The sequence below is a fragment of the Glossina fuscipes genome, unplaced genomic scaffold, assembly GCF_014805625.2.
Source record: "Glossina fuscipes isolate IAEA_lab_2018 unplaced genomic scaffold, Yale_Gfus_2 128, whole genome shotgun sequence".
Lineage (NCBI taxonomy): Eukaryota > Metazoa > Arthropoda > Insecta > Diptera > Glossinidae > Glossina > Glossina fuscipes.
The window spans coordinates 1,491,362-1,513,322 of NW_023998471.1; the positions used below are offsets into that span (position 1 = coordinate 1,491,362).

The 21,961-nt window shown below is 35.3% G+C and overlaps 1 protein-coding gene across 1 annotated transcript; it reads right to left on the minus strand.

The window, feature by feature from the left end:
* Positions 1-817: 817 nt before the first annotated feature.
* On the minus strand, positions 818-21,197 carry LOC119640842 (dynein beta chain, ciliary). Its single transcript, XM_038039103.1, has 22 exons — positions 21,153-21,197; positions 18,028-18,227; positions 17,625-17,801; positions 16,310-16,684; positions 16,068-16,241; positions 15,718-15,990; positions 13,130-14,545; positions 12,789-13,055; positions 11,683-12,728; positions 11,080-11,608; positions 10,286-10,695; positions 9,459-10,214; positions 8,798-9,389; positions 8,486-8,734; positions 7,453-7,929; positions 6,184-6,548; positions 5,980-6,118; positions 5,746-5,912; positions 3,588-4,778; positions 1,947-3,527; positions 1,677-1,871; positions 818-917 (listed from the first exon to the last, which is right to left on the minus strand). Exons 1-22 carry the CDS (start codon positions 21,187-21,189, stop codon positions 818-820), a joined length of 10,716 nt encoding a protein of 3,571 aa, XP_037895031.1. The 5' UTR covers positions 21,190-21,197.
* Positions 21,198-21,961: the final 764 nt, after the last annotated feature.

The following is a 21,961-nucleotide window of genomic DNA, read 5'->3' on the forward strand; positions in this document are numbered from 1 at the left end:
CTCTACGCAGGCGATGTATACATTTTTACAAAAGAAAAAGATAGTACGAAGGCAATCAACATCCTCGAATCTATTAAAATGCTATCGGTACCTAGTCATATGGGTTTATTTTGAAATGAGCGGGCTGATCGGGCGGCAAAGTATGCTGCTTCTGCTCCTCTAATTATGGATGATGTCATGGCAAAGTTGGATCTTCATAGATACATTGAAAGAAAAGTTAAAGAGAAAATTATAGAAGGAAATCTACAATACTATCATCAACGCTACCCTTCCATTATCCCTCAATTAACCCCACTTTTATATCCAGCAAATGTTGAGAAAAACTAAGATCTAAACATTTTCGAGAATTCGCCTTGGTCATACAATTGTAACTCACCAATGGATCTTGAAGAAGTCTTCCTCCCCAATCTGGATTTGTGGACAAATTCTCACTATAAAGCACATTCTCTGCGACTGCCTTAACTTTTCCTTGGCTAGAAGTTTTGCATTTGTAACGATTAACCCTTTGGACATTCTAAAATCAGCTTCACAACAGAATATCAATTCAAAACTACTAGGCTCAATATCTAATGTACATTTATATAAATTAGAGTCGATAGCCTGTGTTTCTAGTGCTCAATGTCTTTTTTTTTTTAGTCTAAGAATTTATTTCATTAGTCTAAAATTATAATAATAACAACAGTAATAAGTTTTTTTTTATGCTAATAGCTTTGAAAGTTTACTTTTCGTCCGCTTAACATTAAGAAATCTTTTCTCTTCAGTAAACTTTTCATAGGTTTTTTTTCGTTTGCTTATAAGTACCCGCTTCCTTCTCAACTTATGGTTGCAATAACAACGCAACTCCTCCTAAGATCCATTTTGCTGGTCTGTCACATGTTTTTAAATTAAATGTCCACACATAGGTACTTTCACGAAATCTAAAAATATATATAGAAATTTGAGTCTTGCAAAACATATACAAACATACAATAAAAGGAATTAAAACTAAAAAATATATTCGCCATCATGTATTAAATTGAAAAGCGAGTAGGCAAAGAGTTACAACTAACAACTCGTTCAAATCTCAAATGCGTTACGAGTTTTCGAAAAAGTTTTAGATAGCTTTCGACGCTAGTGACTGTAGTGACTTAGATGCTAAGACTTTAGTCAAGAAAATATTTTGTCAAAAGCAAAATTTCGAAATTTTGTTAGCGATTTCAAGTTTTACATGCAAGATGCTTCTTGTTTTGTCATCTTTGAATAGGTTTATCTTCTCGGTGAAGCTTCAATTTATAGTTACGGGTTTTAATTGCAATTTTTTTAAACGTTTCAAAAAACTATAGAAGACGAACATTATTTGTTCTTGTCTATGTGGTTTCTAATAGCTAGTTGGAGTCTTTAATATCCTCGAAATAATGACATATCGCAATGTGAAAGATTTAATAAGTTTCTCTTCGTCTTATACGAATTTACGATAGAAGCGTTTACCAGAAGCGTAGAAACATTTATGTCCATTTTCATAGAGGCGTATACAACGCCTCCAAAACAAAATGCTTCAATTAATAACATACCGTGTCATACATGTATGTAATATATAAATGATGAATAATCCCTAACAATAGGAACTAACCGAAACTTAGCTTTCTTTCTTCTGAATAAATTTGATTTATTTAGTTAGGATGCGTTATCCAACAAACCTGGTTTTATAAAGAGGACATTCGTATACATGTAGAAAATCGTGTTTACTTTGCACTACTGATTTGATGTAAATTATTGGTAAAGCACAAAACAGTTCTTTCGGGTGCAGAGGAACGATTGAATTAAGCTGGCAATCCCAACTTGCACCATCCAAAAAAAGTCCATGAACAAATGCACCTTCGATGGGAGGCAAACTAAGATTAAGTGTATAAATTTTGAATATACCATATGTATATATAAATATGTTCATTTGAGTTACTTTAACTTACGTAATCGAATCTTTATCCTTCTTGGTTACGTCACAATGTAAACACATACGATCGAGCGGTAAGTCGCGCTTTCTTGCGCTTTCTTGCATTATGGCTGTAAGGAAACTCTGTGGGCTGAAAAGTCCCCCCAGCCAAATCGTACAAGGTAATTTAAAGTCATTAAGCCATAAGGATAACTCTTTGATTCTGTGCAATAAATCGGCGAACCAACTTTGCAGATTTAACATGCTTGGATATGCTAAATTCATCCAAGTCTCGGGTATTTGATCGTAAAATATGGCATGATCGAGTCGTTCCATTTCTACAGTTAAAGTAAGCTCACCCTTTAAACCTAACAGTAACTCTCGCAAGGAACGTTTTATTTCATGTATTAACATGTTCATGCGTTCCGATTCTTGAAGAGCAACGACAACAAACGGGGTTTTGCTTCCTACCCGATTCAGTAATGCTTGTAGATTAAATTCATCTCGCAATTTATCAAGAAAATCATCAATCATTATTTTAACTAATTCTTCTCGGGGCGCTCCATAGTTCGTACTTAAATCGGATTGCCTTGGTTGCAATTCGAATATGGTTTTTAGCATCTGCTCAGATATGTTTGTTAGGAAACCGATTTCGGCATTAGGATGTAGACCGTACAGTGTAGGTGAATCAACAGGTAAAACTTCAGAAATATAATCATGATATCCTTGAAAATCTAAATTCGGGGGAGAAGGGAATCCTGGACACAGCTCAAAGTCGCCGTCAATTAAGTCCTGTTGTAAAATTTCCTCTAAATATGTTTGGCATAAACGACGATCCCAATCATCTGTAATATGACCGCCATACATTATCTCACCGAATAAGTATCGCAAGTCTTCCCACGGTATATGACTACACTTTTCGAGATAATTACGCAGCACGGATGCTGATATTGTGAGATCGCCTATATTAAATGGATATGTCTTATTCCAACCTAATGGACCAAATTTATATCTTTGACTGCAAACTGAATGAAAGAAGCAAAGAGCGAATAATATGGATTTAAATTCCGCCTCTTGAGTACATGTTTCTAATGTATCGGAAGAAAAATTATCCCAAGCCTTATGCAAATTGGCAGCCATTCCCGATGGAGGTTCGTTCACTATTTTTAAAGAAGACTCCAAAATACCTTGAGGTATAATATGATATTGGGGATCTGGAGCTGGTTCGAGACTAATAAATAATCTAAAGTTTGATTCCGCTTTAGGAAGCCTTTCCGACGAAATATTTTCAATCAACTTATCTAAAGTAGGCAACCAATGCTTAACAAGATGTATATTTTGCAGCACTACCCATTGTTGACCTGTTTTCAAGGCAGTGCCAATAGCTTGTTCAGCTACAATTTCTTGTCCTTGTCCAAGTGATATATTTATTAGCGTTCCTGCTTCGGAAGTGAAGCCCTGCTTGGAGCCAATAGATTCCACGTCTCTTATTGGATCAACACCTGGTGAGAGTATAAATACCACTGGAATATATGCAGAAATTTCCTTTAAAATTTCTCCAAGTTGGTACGACTTGATAGTACCATACTCTTTTCCCATGGTTTGCTCCACAAAATCTCTGTAAGTAGATATATTCATTAAGGAAACGATTGCAAAAAGATTGACTTGAGACATTTACCTTAGAGCATTGCTTACACGATCCGGACGCACTGCCCTTAATATACAAAGTTTTTGTAAACGCGTACGATGTTTCCATTCGCCCGGTAGTTGCTCCAGTTCAGGAGCTTCGCTTGTTATGAATTTGCGCCATCGTTTAGAGCACGTTTCGATGTCTTTATCCAGGCCATAGAAATCCTCTAAAAGTGACAATGATTTTATACCGCCCCATGAATTTGAATTGATAAAATCAACAGGCGCCGAAGTATTGGGATCGTGGGGATATCGTAATAAGAAATCGATTTCCTCTGCGCAAATACATTTTGAATTGGCCATTAGACGAAGAGTCATATGCGTTGTAAAGGTCAATTTATCCACTTCGAATAGTCCTCTAATAGTGTACTGGAACGTTCGCAGCGTAATCGACTCGACAAGCAGAGCTACGCGCTTATTTTGACGACTTTCTGGTGCGGCCAGTTTTATCGCCTGCTTAAAGACGTGCATGTAGGACTTGAGAGAAAATCGATAAATCGGATTAATTCGTCCCAAATCAAAAAGAATAAAATATAGTAGGGAAGCCCTATTTGCAGCCGGACGGTACATATTGCGTGCGTCATCAATTTGCATGGCAGTAGCGCGTGTTTCATTCACTTTGATTTCAATATCGTCTGTAGTACGTTTAGTCGCCTCGAGATTTTGCACCAATTCATTGTCATCCAAAATATTTTCTTTCGCTGATGCAAGGCGCGCCAATAAATCATCTTCTAAATCTTTCAAATATATTTTAAATTTATTTTGCTGAATTGTAAGCTTGGCTTTCATTTTTTCCAAATCGGGTCGTTCCATTTTTACAACCTCTGCCAAAAGTTGCTCTTCAAGGCCATCTGGAGTAACAGTAAAATTGATGAGTGTCGTTTGCGCTTGCATTTCGGGCTTAAAATGAGGATTCGCTAGCTTGGTTTGCAAAATTAAACGAAAATTCGGATTGAATTCTAATTCCTTATCGCCGATACGTATATAATGGCCTTTTTTGATAAGGAAACGACTCATAAGAGGATCAAGGACAGTGTCTACAGTTTCTTCAATTTGTTCCATAAGGACTGTATCACCTTTGGTAATTGCACTCTCGAGTTTTTCTAAAAAATTTCTCTCTGACAGGCGTATAACAATTAAAGCTTCGCCAAAACGATTTTTAATCCACTTGATGCCTTGCCTGAGACGAAAATTACTTAAGCTACTTATATCGTACACTCTAACTAAGTGTTTTTATACTCATCGCTTAATAATTTAAAGTTCAATTGTAATTTGATTTTTATACCCACCACTGTGAGATGGGGTATAGTCATTTTACTCTTTTTTTTTAAATATATGTAACACCCAAAAGGAAGCTTCAGAGATAGAGAGAGAGATTTTGAACTGATTTTTCCCATGTCCATGTGACTGCGTGTGGTACTCTCTTGGTCGCAAAAATGAAGTTATCGACTTCAAATTTGGTGGAAAAATTGGGAGTTTCTGCGTGCAAGTTGGTATTGAAAATTGGCCAAATTGGTCCGAGCAAAAGCGCGTAATGGAGCGTAAACTGAACGCAACTCATTTTTTTCTAACAAAAATTTTTGGAGTTTTGCTCGTTAGTCGGAATTTATTAAAGATGGAAGTCTGAAACTTTCCACATTTGCTTTACAAGACAATTTACTCTCTAGGTCAAAAAAGTAGGGCCAATCGGCTGCCCATACAGAGTTACAAGTAATTAAATTTATTTTTTTTCAATTTTCTGAGGGTTAATACTTAAAAAACTATTTTAAAACTATTTTAAAACTATTTAAAACTAGTTTAAAACTATTTTGTGCACTCCTCAAATGGAGATGTATTATCTGCCTAAAGATGGGGTAATTTTAAAATGAATATAGTGGAGACCGCGACTAATGTTTTCTTAATATTACCTGCGATATAGTTGTGAAATAAAAAAGTTTGGGAAGTAGAATGCGAAAAACATAGTGGTGGATATGCGAGATTCGGTTCCCGCCGAATATAACTTTCTTACTTCTTAGTTCTTCGTAAACAGTTACTTTACATAGAGTAGTATTCAAAATGACTTTTAATTCTTAATGATGATTATAAAACTCTTTTCAAATTGATTGTTAATATTGGTGCTCAATATAAAGGTTTCATGCAGTTCTTACAATTGTGGATCAATTATTAGTGGCCAGCAAGTAGAATTCACCAAAATTGTAGCATTTTCGGTTGACATACGATCCATTGGTAAACCTTCGTTATTCCAAATAGCAATTTGCGCATCGTCGGTAAATAACATAAGAAAATTTTCCGCGTCTGTGTGAGGAACTGCAGGCTAAAAGGTAATAAAAGAAAGCCGATTAACTTAAAATGATAATAACACAAGTAATGATTATTTATACCTGAAGCTTTTTAAAATTCGGTATCCAAAGTTTTTGTTGCAGTTCATCACGATATCGTCTAGTAAAAGATCCAACGTAAGACAAAAAGGAGCATATTAATAGCATGTCTCCAGGTAATGTTGCAATTTTAGAAATCAAACTATTTGGGATGATTAAAATTAGTATATCATATCGGTGAAAAGAAATCTGTGCAAATATTCGCACCTTTGCACAGATTGTTTCCAGCGTATGTTTTCATTAACCAATCCATTTACTAGGCGATGTGCCACATCGATGGTATTCGTAGTTTTATCAGCGTCTGCTTGGCATTTTTGCTTAGCGTTTACAGCCTCTTCGAATTCGGCTTGTATCTGAGCGAGTTTATGCTCTAAACTAATTATTTTGCTTTTTAAATAATGTAAATGTTCCCTGGCATTTTTCAATTCCTCTTGAGAATCTTTCAGAGCCCGTTGTTTTGGCCCAACAAATAAAAAGATTTGATAATAACGATAAATATTAATAACCCATGCACAAAGGCCCGCAGCAGCTACAGACTTTTGTACAACCTTATCCGGATTAAATTCTGGATCCTTTAAAAGATATATACAATTTTAAAATATTCGATTAGAGACGTTGCAAAAACGTCAAGTTAACATTGATACCAATTTTCTATAGTAAGCGATAAAATCCAAAACATTGATATTTATGCTTTTGAGGTTTCGCATCCTACACACTTGGAGATACTACAGATTTGTACTCGTCGCATGCGTGGCTTCTTACGCGAATTTTATGCAAAGGATTGCAGAACCCACCGCTAATTTCCCTATATTCAGAAAATGAGTTTTTAAAATATGGCGTCGTATGGGAAGTGGTCAAAAAGGTGGTCCCTTTCAAAACATTTTCAATAGCGTACGTCCTTGGGCGAAAGAAAGTCGGTGCACTAAATTTCATCAAAATATCTCGAAAATAGCGGACCGTATGTTACATACAATAAAGCAAGACAAACAGACGGACGGACAACCGTAAATCGACTCATGAAGTGATCTTAAATTGATCGGTGTAATAAAAAGGGTGTAGTAAAACGGGAGTCTATTTCGAATCCGTTTGGGTGTCTGGGTCTCAATGCTTCTAAATCAAATCGGGCAGCAAGATCATTTTCAATGCACATAACTATGATGACATACACGTACTTTTTGTTCAGTGGATAGCAACATTTATTTAAGCAGGTAAAAAATGAAAAGCAATTACATCTACCAAAATTGATTACTTAGAGTACGGTTCCATCTTTCGGTCATACTTTCTTTTCAACAAACCTAGGCCAAGCTGTAAAAGCCAATAATCTCCGAAACATTTTAGCTGGACATCTTCTAGTCGAAATGATAAAATGGAATAAGCTTTAAGGAGGAACAGTTCTATTAGCAAATTACTTGGTCCCTTATTGAACTACGATCGCCTCTTATATGCAATGGAAAAACATTTTTTATATATACTTACCTCGAGGTATTTTTCCAATAGATCGATTATATTTGGATGTATGTTTTCCTTGTTGTAATTAATCAAATCATTTAAAAATTGATCAACTCGTACCATCATCAATTTAGCCGCTTTCCAACTACGATTGTGAGGTATTTTCCCATTGACGGCCAAAAGCACCATAACGGCCGCACATACATTGACTACAGCTTTTGGAGGTGAACCGAATGATTTCAGTTCCGTTAAATTGTTTTTGTTAAGCGTATTTAAAGCTGCCTGGGCAGCAACTAAAGCTGGTTCTGCTTTTCTTAGATCTTCTTCGCATGTTTTTGTTTTAATTAAGACATCTTCCTCAATTATTTTTACACGTTTCTCCTCTTCAGAAGCAATATTTTTTTCATTCCTAACTTTTTCGCTTTCAGAGCTAATGACTCCGATTAATTTATCAGCGGCACTATTTTTAGCATTAAGCTGTATTTGTTGCGTTGCAAGTTGATCCTATAAAATGGATGAAAACAAGTTAAAACTATATACTCGTGCAAGATTTATTATAAAAGTATCCTCCGCCACTATTTTCGTCGTTCGTAAAATGCCAAAATTTACACTTTATTTTCTTATAAGGATTTGACTTTCATGGCGTGCGCCAACATGCACCAATATGTCAAAGCATTATTTTTGGCCACATATCAGCACATTTTGCTATCTAAAAACTTATTTTTTTAAGCAGGGTTTCTATGAAAGTAGTTTAAAAAACCCTCCTATCCATCTTGATATTAAAAATTGCAAATATGTTTCATAAAAAAAACTCGGTTCCATTCGGTTTCGATATGGGGCGATAATCGAAGTGCGGAGAGCTAGTTAGAAGCATGACTCGTTCTCGACTCTTAGCAGCGAGCAAAGAGTTGCTTAAGTGTAACCTGTTACATAGAGCTCAGTGGAAAATTTAATGTCGGAATCATCTATATACGTCTCCCTATAGTTCCCATCTGTTGTTGTTTCTTCTTCGAATGTAAAAACTGTCTTATCTGCGTATTATCTGATTGAAATGCTTTACCTTTAAAATTTCTACTTGAATTGAACATTCCGCTAATTTCGCCATACCGCTTTCTAAGCGATTAATGCGTTTGGTGTACTCGTCGTTTCTTTCAATTAAAAGTTTGCGGTATAAAAAGATATATTCAAGAAATGTTTTCGGTGTCGTATAATTGAATCGCTTTTCATTTTGTTTAAATACTTTGGAAATTTGATTTACTGTCCCATGTACGTAAGCCATAAATGTGCTTATGGGTTTAATGAAATTGTGCTAAAAATAAGGATATATTTCGATTAATTTTCTAAAGCAATCATTAAATCAAACTTAATTTACCGGTAAAATGTTTTCAGATACTTCGTTTAAAAATTTCCGAGATACTGATTCCAAAGCTGAATCGGGCCATTCATGAAACCAATCAATACTTGTATGCTTTATTATCGCTGGAAATTTTCTAGCTCTCCGGCGAAAACTATGGCCGACGGGTGAAAAACATAGCACTACCTTTAAAAGTCTGCGAACTTTCATCACAAAATAGCGCCAACAATTTTCCTTTATATCAAGTATTCCACTTTGTTTCACTTCGCCGCGTATAGTATTCATTATAGATTCTAATTGATCGTCGCTGAAAAGATCGGGTATTTCGCCAGAAGCCAAGAAATCATTTATATAAATTAATATTGATTCATCGGGTATTTGCGTATCAGATATTAAAAATACTGTAGCGATATTTTTCAATCCAACTTTCATATATAATGCAGCCATCTCATCTTTCATGTCCTGAGAGCAAAATCCTCTCTTTATTTGTATTTGAAAGATACTCAGAGATGATATAAATGAAGCCAATCGAGTTAATGTTTGTTTGCCGGATCCTCCCACACCCACTAATAAAGCATTACTGCAGGGACTTTCTAAAATTCGATTTATCCTAAATAATTAATAAAATGTACTTATTCTTAGGAAAATCAGTCACTCTATTCCAACTAATGGGACTTACCGGCACAAATGTTTCATAGCGTCTTCAAAAAGAACCAAGTTCATATGACCGGAGACGTCGTTATAATTGATTAAAGCTTCCATAAGTGATTCATATAAACGCTGCCAACCACTAATTGGCATATATCTTTGGTCCACTAATGATTGCGTGAAGTGACAATATATTAATGGTTCTGAAAATACAAATTCTTCATCAAAGTCTTCAAAATCTTTTTTAAAAACGTCTCGAATTGAGCTCTTGAACGATTTGATATCGAATTGATCCACTAGTCGATCGTGATAAACACGAAATGCTTCATGAACATACAAGCGAATGAGATCTGAAGGTTTACTGCAAATTGTTCCAGTGAAATTTGTCAACGCTGCATTCGATCCGGTATTACTAACGCCAACGCTGTTCCCTACATTCTGGTAAATATTTGTCAAGTCTCTCATATTAAATGTATAATGGAATTTTAAAGCTGTTGCTGGAAAAAGATATTCAACTCTTCGGTGAAGGTAAATCCCAACACGTACCAAAAGGTCGCCGATCATTTTGATTTCCTTTGAAAAATTATTGCTTGAATTTTCCAAATGTGAACTAAGAATTGTACCATATATGTAATGAAGTGTCTCCTCACTTGGGGCGGCTAAAGAAAATATGCAAAAATGTCGTTGTAAACGCGGATCTATGGTAAAGGATCCAGCAGTGTGGTTCATACAAGCAACGAACTGGCATTTACGTATGTTTTTCAGTCGTAAATGTTGGCGATCGTACCTGAAAAACAAAGGAAAAAATTGATTAGTAATTTGAATATTAAGCCAACAAGTGAAAGCCAAAGTCCTTACCATTGTCTGTAATCCATAAATTGGCGTATAATGGTATGAGCTTGTACAGTACCGTAAGCGTCGACTTTTGGCATATTTAAGTCATTGATAAAGTAAATTAATCGACGATTAGAGCCTATAGGTCCGTAACATTTTCCCGATTTTTTTTCCAAAGGATATTCTAAAATTTTCTGTAGAATCTCTGAGGTCGTATAAAAGTTGAAATGAATTTCTTGTATAACAGTTGAAGCGGAAGAGTTCTTTATAGTGATGGCGTCTTGATAGCTGGTGTATTTTTTAAAAAGCTCACGAAATATAGAGCTTTTACCGCATCCCGATGTCCCAACTAACATGCAAGGCAAATTTCGTTCCATAAGTGTTTTCAAAAAATACATGAGTCGATTTGTTTCCGCGGTTTGAATTAAAATATTCTATGAGATGATACCGAACAATATAATACCAATAGATAGAAAGTGTCTTCACCTAATTTGGGATATTTAAATGCTCCTACATCGTAATGGGCTCTTTGTGACTTTGTCAAGCTGACGTTGCGACTATTGATTATTTTTTACCCGCATTTTGCAGATTTGTTAACGAAGGTTGATTAATTTTGATTTTAGGAGTTTGAAGAGCAGACAGATGCAGTCGACGGACGAGCAAACGGATGGACGATGTACGGGAACTAAGATTAAGAAAACTGAATGATAAAATTCATTCTACTTCTAAGCATTTTCAATCATCAATCATTTGGGGAATTAGGTTCGCCTTAAAGCGAATGTATTACTGGAATATTCTTAAATTTTTTCAAACCAAACCTGCAGCGGTGTATCCAAATCAATTAAATTACAAGGTGTTTGCCAAGCCACGTCGGCCCAAGGTGTAAATTTTTGAGCTTGCACATCCAGATAATAATCAAATATAGTTCCGAGCGAAGGCAATTTGATGTCCTTAAATTCTGATGTCCACCATTTATGGAATTCGCGACGCCAATCAATGATTTGATCCTCATGTAGAATGGACCCGAATCCCCACATAGTGGCATAAGTGAACATTAATGTTAAATGGGTCTCCATAATTTCTGTAGTATCATTGTTATGCTGAGAATTGCAAGGCTGGCTAAGCCTCGATGTCTCAACTAAGATGCTATTCGACTTGAGTGATGTCTCAAGTAAGCTCTCTAGCAGATGGCATGATATTTGAATCATAGCTATTACAGGGATAGGTATAATGCGTTTGAAATTTTGCTGATGTTGCATTAGTCGAGGATAGTATTTTTCGAAAAGAGTTGTCAAAATACTCCGTTCAATAAGATCTGTGCGGGTTTCGAGCCACGATACAACATATCTGAAATTAAAATTAACATTGAAATGGATTACCTACCGTTCTGATCATTTATGTTAATTTAAAAATGATCTTACGATGACCAGCTCAAATCTTGCGTGTTAATGTATAATATTCCGGCTCGAGATACCGTCGCCGGTGTAGCTGCTTTTAAGTGACCGACTTCAAAAATTAGGCGCATTTCTTTCTTAAGAGAAATTCGTTCATTGCTAGCCAAAGTTAAAATCCTATTATCATCCATTAAAGTATTAAGACTTTCAATCCACATAGGATCTATGTCACCATCAAGTACAATCCATTTAGGATTATCTTGCGTCATATTGGCTTGATCTCGCATAATTGATGAAAACAAGCCATCTTTCCATTCTCGCGTCTTGGCATTAACAATACCGAATAGTTCATCGTTAGTTAAGGCTTTTGGATTGAGTACGTTGCAAACAGGCTTCAATCCTTGCATATGATAGGTTTCATGTAGAGTTTGCCAAGTTTTTGTTTTGCCTGTTCCCGCATTTCCTACTATAAACACAGAATGACGTACATCGAATAACTCTTGCAGCTGAACAACTTTCATAAGAAAACGTTGCTCCGGTTGCAATTTCATTTCAGTTATGGCAAGTCGTACTGTTTTTTCGAAATCAAATCTTCTTTTACGAGGCACATCTATTGCTGGGAAAAGATCGCCGATAAGACCCGTAAATATTGATACATCTTCAGTGACAATTTTTGGTATATTGAAGTCGCGTAGAGCTCTCATAAGCACTTGTTCTTCCGGTCGGCTACGGTCGTCCCGTTTTAGAGACCCAGCAACCACCAATACTGATTTGATGGCCCGTAATCCCCAATCATAGTGGTCTTGTTTCGATAGCAACTCTTTGCACAAAGTGTATAAAGTGATGAATTTTCGAGCTAATCTATAAGCATCTTGGAATCCTTCAGCCATTAGCATTATCTCGCAAATTAACGCGAAATCCGGCACAATCATGGCACACGGGCGAAACAAAGTTTTTAGATTTTCCGGTAATTCCGTGCGTCCGGCGTAACCTGGATTCATAGTAATAAAGATACCTACAGAGGGCTCGAGCGCTATTTCTTCGCCCATAAACAAAAATTTTTTTTTAAACATCTGAAATAAAATTCAGTTAAGGCAAGTGAAAGTTGTAAAATCAGAGTTTGAAAAGAAAACCTTTATCGCTTCTTGAATAGTTTTAACCTGGATCGCAATAACTGAAAGCACTTCAACTGAGATACGATTAAATTCGTCAAAACATCCCCATGCTCCTGTTTGCGCCAAACCTTTGTAGATATTAGCGCAGGACTTGTAATCCATTTGTTCCGAGCAATTGAAAACATAAACCATTACCCCTAAGGCTCGCCCTAGGTCTTTTGTAGTCTCTGTCTTGCCGGTACCAGCAGGGCCCGCTGTTGCACCTCCCATCACTAAATGCAATGACTTACGTGTTAAAGAAGAAAACATTTTCTTTCCTAATAAACATATACCGATGATAGGAAAATTGAGGATTTCACCTGAGTTAAGGTAATGTAGCAACGATCTGTAAGTGGTGTAATCACTAAACGTGTGGTATTGCCCAGATATTCGTAAGCATACTGAAATTCTGCATCACAAATATTCGCAAAACAATCCATAGCATAACCTGAAGATGTGTCTTTCCTATTATTGGAATCCCATCTGTGACGCAATTGACTTTGCCAAGGAAAAGCTGAAGAATTATCGACTTTGCCCGAAATAATTTTGTTAACAACATCCCGGGAGTGAACATCTATGGTACACATGGTCATAATTTTTTGCCGATCTCCCGGCTTCAAGTCGCTCATTAAAAGATTTATCAACGCATTTAATTGGCTTACTTGCTGCTTGTGAAATTCTCGCATCGCAGCTTCGTAACCCTCTTCAATCCAGACAAATGCTTTATTTACTTCCGCAGTCCAATAGATTTGGCTGCAACATAGCGCGACTTGTGCAGGCCAATCGAAAATCCAATTTTCTCTAGGTTTCTTCGCATACGCATGCAATCCGCGATCGAAGAGTTCATGTAAAGTATAACGCATTTCTTCGATCAGATTTGTTAGCCACAATTCTACCTTACCGGAGCACTCGATATAATTCGACATAAATTGAACATATTCATCGTTTTCTTTGGATATAACGCCTATCGCTTGCGTGGTACCAGCATTGTACACTAACCGTAGTATTGAATCGAAAAGTTTTATTAAATGTTGATCTATTATCTGAGGATTACTACCATTCGACAGTATATGCAAGAGATCAGCAGATGAGATAAAATAAAATCGGGGAAATGTCATACGTTTTGTCTCTAAATACTCGTATAAAGCTTTCTCGCAAAGTGTCAACTGTTCCTGCAAATGAATCAACGTTGCAAACATATCTTCATGTTCCAAAACAATTGCTTTGGCAGTGCGCACCGAAACAACTTTATTAAGCAATGATCTGAAATTTTCATCAATTTCTTCGAAATGCATTGTATCTTGACTAAGTTGTGCTCTTATATCCGGCGAACCAATGAATATACTTTCCAAGTACATCCATTTCCTCTGTACTTCCAGCCAACTATTGATAAATATTTCCACTTTAGCCAAGATATTCTGCCAATAATTGATTTTCTCACTGATGTACGTCCCATGCTTTAATGCCGTCATATTTTGCAACTGAATTTGATTATCATCTAGAATTTCTATAAATTCCTCAGACACTTTTAGCATGTTTATTTCTTGGCGACGATGATGGGGCTCGATATAAAATTCCATAAATGACCAAGTCTTATTAATTTCGTCCAACATTTTAACTACAGCCATCTCTTTAACCGCACGATCAACAAAATTCTTAATTTCCTCTTCATGTTTATAAAGACCCAGTGATGACAGCTCGTCGAGTGTAGTACGTGGATTTATTTTTAAAGAAAGCTTTTAAAAATTTGAAAAGAAATATGGTTAACACGTAAGAATGCTACGCTTCGTGCCGTGAAGGCTTAAGCGGCTGTAGATGGCACATGGAGTAAGAACACGGCATTCGCTCGCCCTGGGTGTGATTAGCTCCTAAATGCTAAGTGGAGATATTTATATGGACGGGGCATTCTGCCCACTTCGGTGGAAGGGAAGCTTATCGATACATATTTAAATACTAACAAGTCAAAAGACTATAGTGGGACGCAGCCTGCCAGTTGGGCCGCGCAATTGTTCCGTTCGATTCAAATGTTCAACATGTCATCAGATATTAACAAATTTTAACAAGTAAAAACACTACAGTGGGACACGTCGTGCGACATGGGCCGTGGCATTGTACTGTTCGATCCAAACTTTCAGCAAATTTTCGAATATTAACTAGCAAAAACATTACTAGTGGCACACGGTCCTCTATTGACCCATTTTGCTTATTGGAATTATTCGACGACGACTTTAACGACTTTTCAAAATAAGGTATTATGTGGTCGGAAAAGTGGTCCGATGGGAGTCATTTTCAAAAGTGTTGGTCCTTGTGCTAAAATATGTCAGTGTACCAGATTTCTTCAAAATATCTCAAAAATTGTGAGCTTTAAGTTGAATACTATAAAACAAGAAGGACAGACCGGCAGGGAAACTTAGATCGAGGCAGAATTGCTCTGTGTAATTAAAGACAGGACTATCTCAAGTCCTTCTCGGCGATGCATATATCCGCTTAAACTTAATATAACGTTGTGACGGAAGTGGTGTAGGGTATAAAAATTGTAACTTGCAGGCTTTTCTTAAATTGGGCGCTAAATAGTTAGGCTTGTTTTAATGTCTGCGGCAAAAATATGTCCAAATCTTATCAAAATATTTACGACCCATAGCTTGAACGCAAGAATTTTGTGAAGGACTTCAATATCATATATAAATGATAAGTTCTTTGACTGTTATAAGCAGAACGGCAAAAAAGTAATTCGCCTCTCCCCCGTTTTATACTCTAGTTATGGGTAATGTAAAATTGTCTTCTTAAACTTACCAAATAGTCCGAGGAATAAGTTGTTGACATCTTAAAAAGCAAATCAAATGAAAACAATGAATAAATTTCGCAATATTTTTTGTTAAAAATCGTGATCGAGTCCATCCAAGCTCACCTTTAATTCAGTCATCAATTCCATCCAGTGACGTTCCGTTAATGCCGGATTTTGAAGTTCGGTAACGGTTCGAAAAGAAGAGTTTAATTCTTTAAGCAGTCTTACGATATGCAAGTACGGTGCCCAATCTCGTATGCTCTTATCAAGAGAACGTAGATCTCGTGTAAACTGCTTACAGTAATTCTCTACATCATCAATGTCTAATTTAAGCCAAGACCTAGTGCGCCAGTGATTAACACTAGATTCAATAACATTAACATAATCCCATAGTTGCTTATGCAAAGTAGAAAAGGAAATCAAGATAATTAGTCGATCTGTTTGCCCATAGACATACTTACTTATGCACTTACTTTTATATGTTTTATTTGCATTTTGCATTTATGCAAAACCTCATAGTCCGGTGGGTCAATTTCAAGAACTTGTGAACAGTTCGATATTTTTTGATGTGTGGTGAAATAGTAATTTAATTTCTGACAAATCCTATCACAGAGCGAATAAACTTCGGGGCATGGAACTTTAAAAAACTGCAAAGAAAATTACGAAATGTATTACTGTTAATATAGAATAGACTTGAAATGCGTCGTTTGCTTGCCGTCATTCGATGGAAACGTTTAGCAAATGATTGCGCGTAGCAAGAGAAGATCATTGTAAGAGTCGCTATTCTTTGCTGTTGATATAATTTGGTTTCACGTAACGCTTCGGATTTTGTTGTGGCTAACCTTTTAAGTTGATTCCATTGGGCGGGCAGATGATCGATTTTTCGTAAGAATTCCGCATTAAAACACGCACCATAACTCTTCAGTAAAGCAACGGCCTCTTTCAATGGCTTAAATATATTATCAGTTTCAGCTTCATGTTCATAAATTTGCCTAATTATTGTTAGTATTTGTAAAAGAGTTCCTAAATCATCACGCTTTATATGCAACTGCAGCAAGTTGAAGCCTCTTTCGATAAAAATGTCGTACTTCTGAAAATACATAAGCAAATATATAAATTATTAGTTAAACTTTGAAAAACAATGTTATGATTTTCGATCCGAAATATGCGGGAAAATTTTCTTTTCTTTGCTTCACTTTTTTTTATTTCTTTGTGTTTACCTATCTGGTTCCAAAGTTAAAGTAGTCGATAGCGTGTAAGTCATATATTCGCCTTAGTACTTAGACATTGACCCTCTCGAGTATATAGAGGGATATAAGAGACTAATAGATTTACTGGAGCAAAACGTCAAATATCGGGGTAATAAGTTTCTATCTTTTGTTCTTTACGGGGATTCTTTTCATTTTGTAATCTTTGTTGGCTATACGATTATCAATATGATTTCTGCGGTACGAATATTGTAGCGCATTCCTTTCCCGTCATCCGTTACGACTTAGCAACAGTTCTCTCCGAAGACCAAGAGTCAGTCTTCTCACAAATGCCTTTTCTGATACACTACAATGCATTGCAAGTTAAACCTTATCGTAACAGCCATATGTAAATTCTATGTAACAATAATTTTAATTCCATCATCTTTTTGCACAAAGAACAAAAGGGAAAGGGTATCCGATAATTATATCGGACATGTATGCAATGTGCTGGCTATGTCCTTCTTTAAACCCATCCTTGTTCCTTTCGAAATCTTGTCTACTTGTATTCATCACATTCACAAGCGGAGACGGTATGTTATGTCTGTCTTATACATTCTGTCAGAATTATACGTGACGACAATTATTACGTTTATATAGGAAGTCAAGGTTAGTGTGCTGTTATATATTCTAAAGAGAAAAATCGCCAAAATGTAATATTTTTCCTGAAGAGAGTTATTAGTATTTTTCAATTAAAGAAAGTGAAAAATAAGTTCGTGTAAATACAAAAATGAAACGGAAAAAAATGAATACAAATAGTTTAAAGTGGATTTTAAAACTTACTTGAATGGTTTTCTCCATGTATTTGAATAAGCGTTCCTTGAAAAATTCAATCCATTTACAAACCGAATTTAATAAGCTGTACTTAAGAGGTTTCACGTTTATTGAAAGCCAGTTTTGAATGCAATGTTTTTCTTCAAGTTGATCTATGTTTTCATGTAAGTCTTTATAATATTCAATCTATTTAAATAAATAAATTGAAAATTTGTTCAATCCATTGTGTGCATTTTAATTTTATTTTAATAATAAAAATCATAAGCGATTTGAAAAATCGGGAATCCGAGAAATTTTTTTTGACTAATACTGATTAATAGATGTGCATAAGAGTTTTCATATATATTTTTTTATATATATATATATTTTTTTGGGATACTACCTACGCAAGTCTTTTAAGATAGATACTTACAGACTGTTTAAAAACATCCAAGATATAGTAGCAAGTCGAGTCGAAATTACGAGCATCTCGTAAATTCTTCTTAAGAACATTAATGTACTTTTCGTTCCACAAATGTGAGTAAATTTCAAATTGGGAGGCATATAAATTGGCAGCATTTATTGATCCATTAAGTTTATCTCTAATGGCAGTAGTCCGCTTTTTCAATAAATCTGAAGTTTAGAAAGCAATTTAATTAAAAACAACTAGAGAAAGGATATGTTTATCTAGTAAATCTTGTGTAGCTGTCCACCACCTGAAGTTTTGAAAACACAAAAATAATCGCTCAAATAGCTAAGAATTAAGGTTAGAGAAATAGAAACGATTATCTCACCTTAGTCGAATAAAATAAGTGTATTATAATAGAAACAAACATACATTGGTTAAGTACTGGAAAAGATATTACAGGGACACATTTAACGCGTCGTCAAATCGATCGTGAAATTTTAACAATTATTTGAAATATTGGAAAACTTTTGTTCGCTGCGCTTGCTTTAAACTTAGATCCTTACGAAAACGTTAAATTTAAAAGTTATGTGTGGGTGATCAAGGCTTCTATTCATATCGCGGAAACGTTTGTTCGCTGCGGTTTCTTTCAACGACAAGTAATAGAAAATTCTTAAGAAAGTGTTCAATTTTCGAAAAATAGTGTCCGTTTTTCTTCGTCTTAGAGTTTCGTTCATTTTCAGTGTGCGTGCCTATGCGGCTGTGTGTGTGTTTGCAAATATACAAATAAAACATAATTTTAATTAGAAATAGGAGAGAATTGTAAAAGCCAGTACTCTGCCAAATTGCTACAAAGAATTCTTTTCCAAGGCAGAAAATTATTATATCTCAGCTAGACTCTGCCAGGGAAAGAATGAATTTTATCTGTATTGTTGTTGATATTGCGAAAAGAAAAGAAGAACAAATGCACTCTCATAAATGGTAACTTTTACTTCTTTATTCATCGTTTCCATAGATTTGAGCTCAAGTTTTCGTTCGCACAAAATTTTTGCATAGACCTATTGGGCTTGTTTTGGATATAAAATGTTCGATGTAATTATTATTAATAGTCCAATTGACATTTTATGCATTTTTATATATATAATATGCCCACCACTTCAATAAACATACAACTGGTTAAATAAACGAAAATTATCTCTAATGCTGCTCTCAAGCAGAAAGGTTTTAGTCGTTTTCACGCGTACTTTCACGGTATATGTAAGTGCAGGTGTACATAGTTTTCAAAATATATTACCGTTTGCCAAATTCGCTATTCTCGGATACGATTCGTATCGCTAGATCGTGGCTTTTCCAAGAGAAATACATTTCCACGTTTTCACTTTAAGATCCTCTATTTACAATCAATTTGTTTAAGGGTATGACTATCTACATTCTTTTCCGACTGACTCTGCCTTCCGCAAAAAGTCTATTTATATACATTATTACAGGCACATTACAATTGTATAAGTTAACCTGCTTTTCCAGTATTCGTTTGCCTCGGCCGGCAGCTGCATGACGCGCCACGAATGTGGACTTGGGTTTTCGCTCTCTAGGGAATTTATTATTTAGGAAAATCAATTGATTGGAATGAACTGGATTTGGGATTTCTGTGACATTATTTTAAAGATGGTTGTAGGTAATGCCATAATTTTTTTTTTGTTTTTTGATATCATTGTCCTATGCTATAAACCCCTTAACCCAGAAATTGCAATTGGAATGTATTTTTGTTTCTTGTGTGGCGTTCACTCAATTCACATATGTCGACGTACTATTTTGCTTTAAACGGGTATTCTCAATATGACTGGAGATCATATCCTAACGAGCTTATGAAAATATGTGATAAAGAAGAAGTGTAAATTTTTTTTATCTATTCTGAATTGACGAAAATGCCCACTATACAGTTCTGTAATGGGCAACGGAAGCTGGAAGCAAAGAAAGTATTCCAAAGCACGGTCTACGAAGATTTTAACGCGCCATCGCAAACCGAATATCGAAACTGTTAGATTAGAGGAACCCCATACTTTTTATATCTTACACCATTTGTGGTACGGAGTATATTAAGTCTGCGTGGATGTATATAAGACGCATAAGGCCTTAACATAGATCCACCTATAGTAATACCGATCGATTCAGAATCATTTTTTGAATTGATCTAAGCATGTCTGTGTGCCTGCATGTCTGTTTGTCCTTTTGATGCCCGTCAAAGTAAATTTGTGTTCGAGCTACAGGTCGCAATTTTTGAGATATTTTGATGAAGTTTGGTACTCCGACGTGTTTTGCCCCAATAGAATAGACGCTGTTGAAAACGGTTTAGATCGATCGTCTTTTTCGACTACTCCCCATACAATGCCCTATTTCGGAAAATCGTTATATGGAAAAAAATTGGACTTTTAAGATTTCTCGGCAAAACTGTCAAAGTAATACTATTTCGACATTCTAAATTGGTTTGAAAACTTTGGACCAGCTGGGGAACTCTCTGAATCCTCTCCGAACTGAAGTTCATACGACAAAAAAGTCTAATTTTCAATGCTTCATGAAAATTAGATCATAATAGTAATTTAAGATAAAAAAATTTAATTATAGTAAATTTGGACAATCTCGTCCTATACTTTCGATCCTAGCCTAGATAAGGATATTCACAAAAAATTTTATTTTTTTTCGCGAAAAATTGGAGGTGTCATCCGTAATAGTAGTTTGATATAAATATTAACTCTACAAAGCTTGGACCACCCAAGCCTACTTTTCAATTCTACCATATATAAAGATTTTCACGAAAATTTTGTTTTTTTAGGGTAGAAAAGTGCAAGTTTTAGTATATTATTAAGAAATTTGATCCATAATAGAAGTTTGATATAGCCTGTGCTGAATTTTTGAATCTCTTAATATACAATTCTATAATAGTAAGTTCCTATGAAACCAGGTTATAATATTTGTATTGTATGGCAAAGATAAGAATTGCATTAGACAATGTAGAGTAGGGTATTTAATAATCGGCGTAGTCGGATTATAGCTTGATGATGGTCTTGGTTTGTTGTAATAAAGGGTGTTATCTTGTCTTGCGATGGCTGTTTTAATGAAATTATTACCATACGTAAATAAATTAATATACAAACCCGATTTAGTCATTGTGGCAATAGGTGTTGAATTCATCTCCCAATCTTCTACCTCTGCTCGTAATATTGCAATTGCATTATTATTTTTGAATTGTGATAATAAACTGTCGCCATCGAAACTTCGCAGCAAGTATTTATACGTTTCCTTGACATCATCAAGTAATTGGTTGAAAAGTCGCTGAAAATTATTTTTCTCATTTTCCTCAAACGAGGGTTTGAAGCAAATTTTTATATCGCTTAGATGCAATTCGACCTCAAAAAGAGGTGTTTGCGCAAATGTACGTTGATCACATAAACTCGCGTTACGTTCCATTGCCCATTGATTTCTGCTGTGCTCGGAAATTTGTCGATTCTTTTGTATTTTTCCGATTAGGGATGGTAGACGCTCAACAGGATTTGTTGTATTAATTGTCATTTCATTGTAAAGATATTCTAAACTGAAGTCGTAAATGTTACATAAATTCATTGAGATAAATTTAGAGCATCTATCACATAAATGTATGTTAATTGAATGAATAGTAAAGCAGTGAGTTTTCTGATGGTATTTATTTAGCAAGAAATGGTAAATATTTTTTTAATAAAACAGGCAATCAAAAAAGACGTTTATAGCAAAGATACAAGGCAAGCAGGAGATAGAAATGGTCTATGAATGGTGTAACTAGTCTAACTAAAGTTGATAATTAAGCTCCAAGTGCGAGAAATGAAAAATTTCTTAAAGCGTTCACACTTTTTTCTTTTTAAAGGACTTTTAAGAAACAAAATAAGGCTGTACCTAATTAAAACCTTTGTCGAATTCTAAGAAGCTTACT